Source organism: Bidens hawaiensis, unplaced genomic scaffold (assembly GCF_021521415.1).
Source record: "Bidens hawaiensis isolate Kalapana, Puna unplaced genomic scaffold, B.hawaiensis_p1.1 tig00031205_1, whole genome shotgun sequence".
NCBI classification, from domain to species: Eukaryota; Viridiplantae; Streptophyta; class Magnoliopsida; order Asterales; family Asteraceae; genus Bidens; species Bidens hawaiensis.
In genome coordinates this window covers 297,053-298,613 of record NW_027495259.1, presented here as the reverse complement: position 1 = coordinate 298,613, position 1,561 = coordinate 297,053, and the positions used below count along the sequence as shown (strand labels likewise).

At 35.5% G+C, this 1,561-nt stretch overlaps 1 protein-coding gene across 1 annotated transcript; it reads right to left on the bottom strand.

Moving 5' to 3' along the window:
• Window positions 1-168: 168 nt before the first annotated feature.
• LOC143581840 (F-box protein At-B-like) lies at window positions 169-1,561 on the bottom strand. The gene is made up of 3 exons (XM_077064524.1): window positions 1,104-1,561; window positions 466-559; window positions 169-378 (listed from the first exon to the last, which is right to left on the bottom strand). Exons 1-3 carry the CDS (start codon window positions 1,559-1,561, stop codon window positions 169-171), a joined length of 762 nt encoding a protein of 253 aa, XP_076920639.1.

Genomic DNA, 1,561 nt, shown 5'->3' with positions numbered 1-1,561 from the left:
ATAAGGAGGTACATTTACATTTTGTGAGCATATTGTTCTTGTAATATTGATCCTTGTTCATTGGGTTTTAGTTTTAACATAATGGTATGTTCTTTAACAAGTATTAAGATATAAGCTTCCGTTGCGTTTTCTAGTTAAATATGGTTAACTTGACTTTGATAAACTTGTTTAAAACCCAACATCTATAACTAATGATATGTGAGTCAAAGCTTGTCCAAAAGTCAAAGGTGTAGATGTTTTCAAGAAAAGGATAGTATCCAATGCGCTAGCTGGTTGAAGCTTAAAAATCTTGACGGTTTCGGGCAGTTCTTGGTATATTCCAAGTAACATAAAGGCGTAATCATTAACTTCACCACCACGGATCTTAATTTTTAGAGACTGTAAAGAATCAACCATGCTCGGTTAGAAGTAAAAAAGTATGCTAATATCAGATTCAAAAAAAAATAATGATACTTAGTTACTTACTTCCAATCTTTGACACTTCACAAATGAGCCTTGGAAATTCAAATCAAAAACTTCAGGTTTGCGATTAAAGCCGGAAAATTCCAGTGTGAGTATTCTGAACACAATCAAAGAAACACTGTAACCATATTGTTCTTAAACTTATATGAAACTGTGATTTGTTATATGAAATGGTTCATTTTGGCTAAAACCGAGCCGAAACCAAAAGTTTGGTTTTTGGATTTTCGAAAATCATTTGGATTCTGAACACAATCAAAGAAACACTGTAACCATATTGTTCTTAAACTTATATGAAACTGTGATTTGTTATATAAAATGGTTCATTTTGGCTAAAACCGAGCCGAAACCAAAAGTTTGGTTTTTGGATTTTCGAAAATCATTTGGATTCGGTTCTTTCAGTTTTGCCATTTAAACTTGAAAACTTTGGGCTGAAGAAAGTTGACCCAGAATAATGAATTTTGGCCTAATTCAAATTGTTGGTTAACGTTATGACTCCAAGATCAGCAAATGTAGTTTTTAAAAGATTGGGTTTTGCAATTCAAAAAGGGGTAGCGGCACAGCTTGTTGCCGAGTTGCTTATAATGTGTTGCTTAAATTTATCACCAACATCTTGCAAGTAGAATGAGAATGCCAATTTGTACCTTAAATTTGGGCAAAAATTCCCAATGCTAGCAATAAACTTGTACAAAACCGAAGAGCATTTCAAGAGAATTAATTCTTGAATATCAGGACCTAAAATATTTACGATTGAGGCATCATTAAGACGGAGGCAATCCAAGGTGATGTTCTTAATTCTTCCTCTTCCAAATTTTCTTATAACTCCATCAAATGTTTCCGAATCTAAAGAAGATATTACGGAGAGATCGATGGATGAGAAGGAAGCGAGCGTTTTGTTTACGGATGATTTGAGGGTACGTGAGACGCAGGCTAAGGAACAAAGAGTTGGAAGTGGGTTCGGTTCTAACATTGTAAAGATTTCATGGAGGATCAACTCCGGTAGCCTTTCTAGTAAGTTGTCGCCGGAAGTGGTGGTGGCGGCGTGTGTCTGGTTATGAGGCATAACGGACCGTTTTGCCCTCTCGTTGTCTTTCTCCTCCAT

Excerpts from the sequence above, each read along its gene's own strand:
- LOC143581840 (XM_077064524.1), bottom strand. The coding sequence starts at position 1,561 with ATGGAGGAGAAAGACAACGAGAGGGCAAAACGGTCCGTTATGCCTCAT. Across the intron at positions 560-1,103 it reads AATTTTTGCCCAAATTTAAG|AATACTCACACTGGAATTTT; the intron begins GTACAAATTGGC and ends GATTGTGTTCAG. Across the intron at positions 379-465 it reads TGAAGTGTCAAAGATTGGAA|TCTCTAAAAATTAAGATCCG; the intron begins GTAAGTAACTAA and ends GATTCTTTACAG.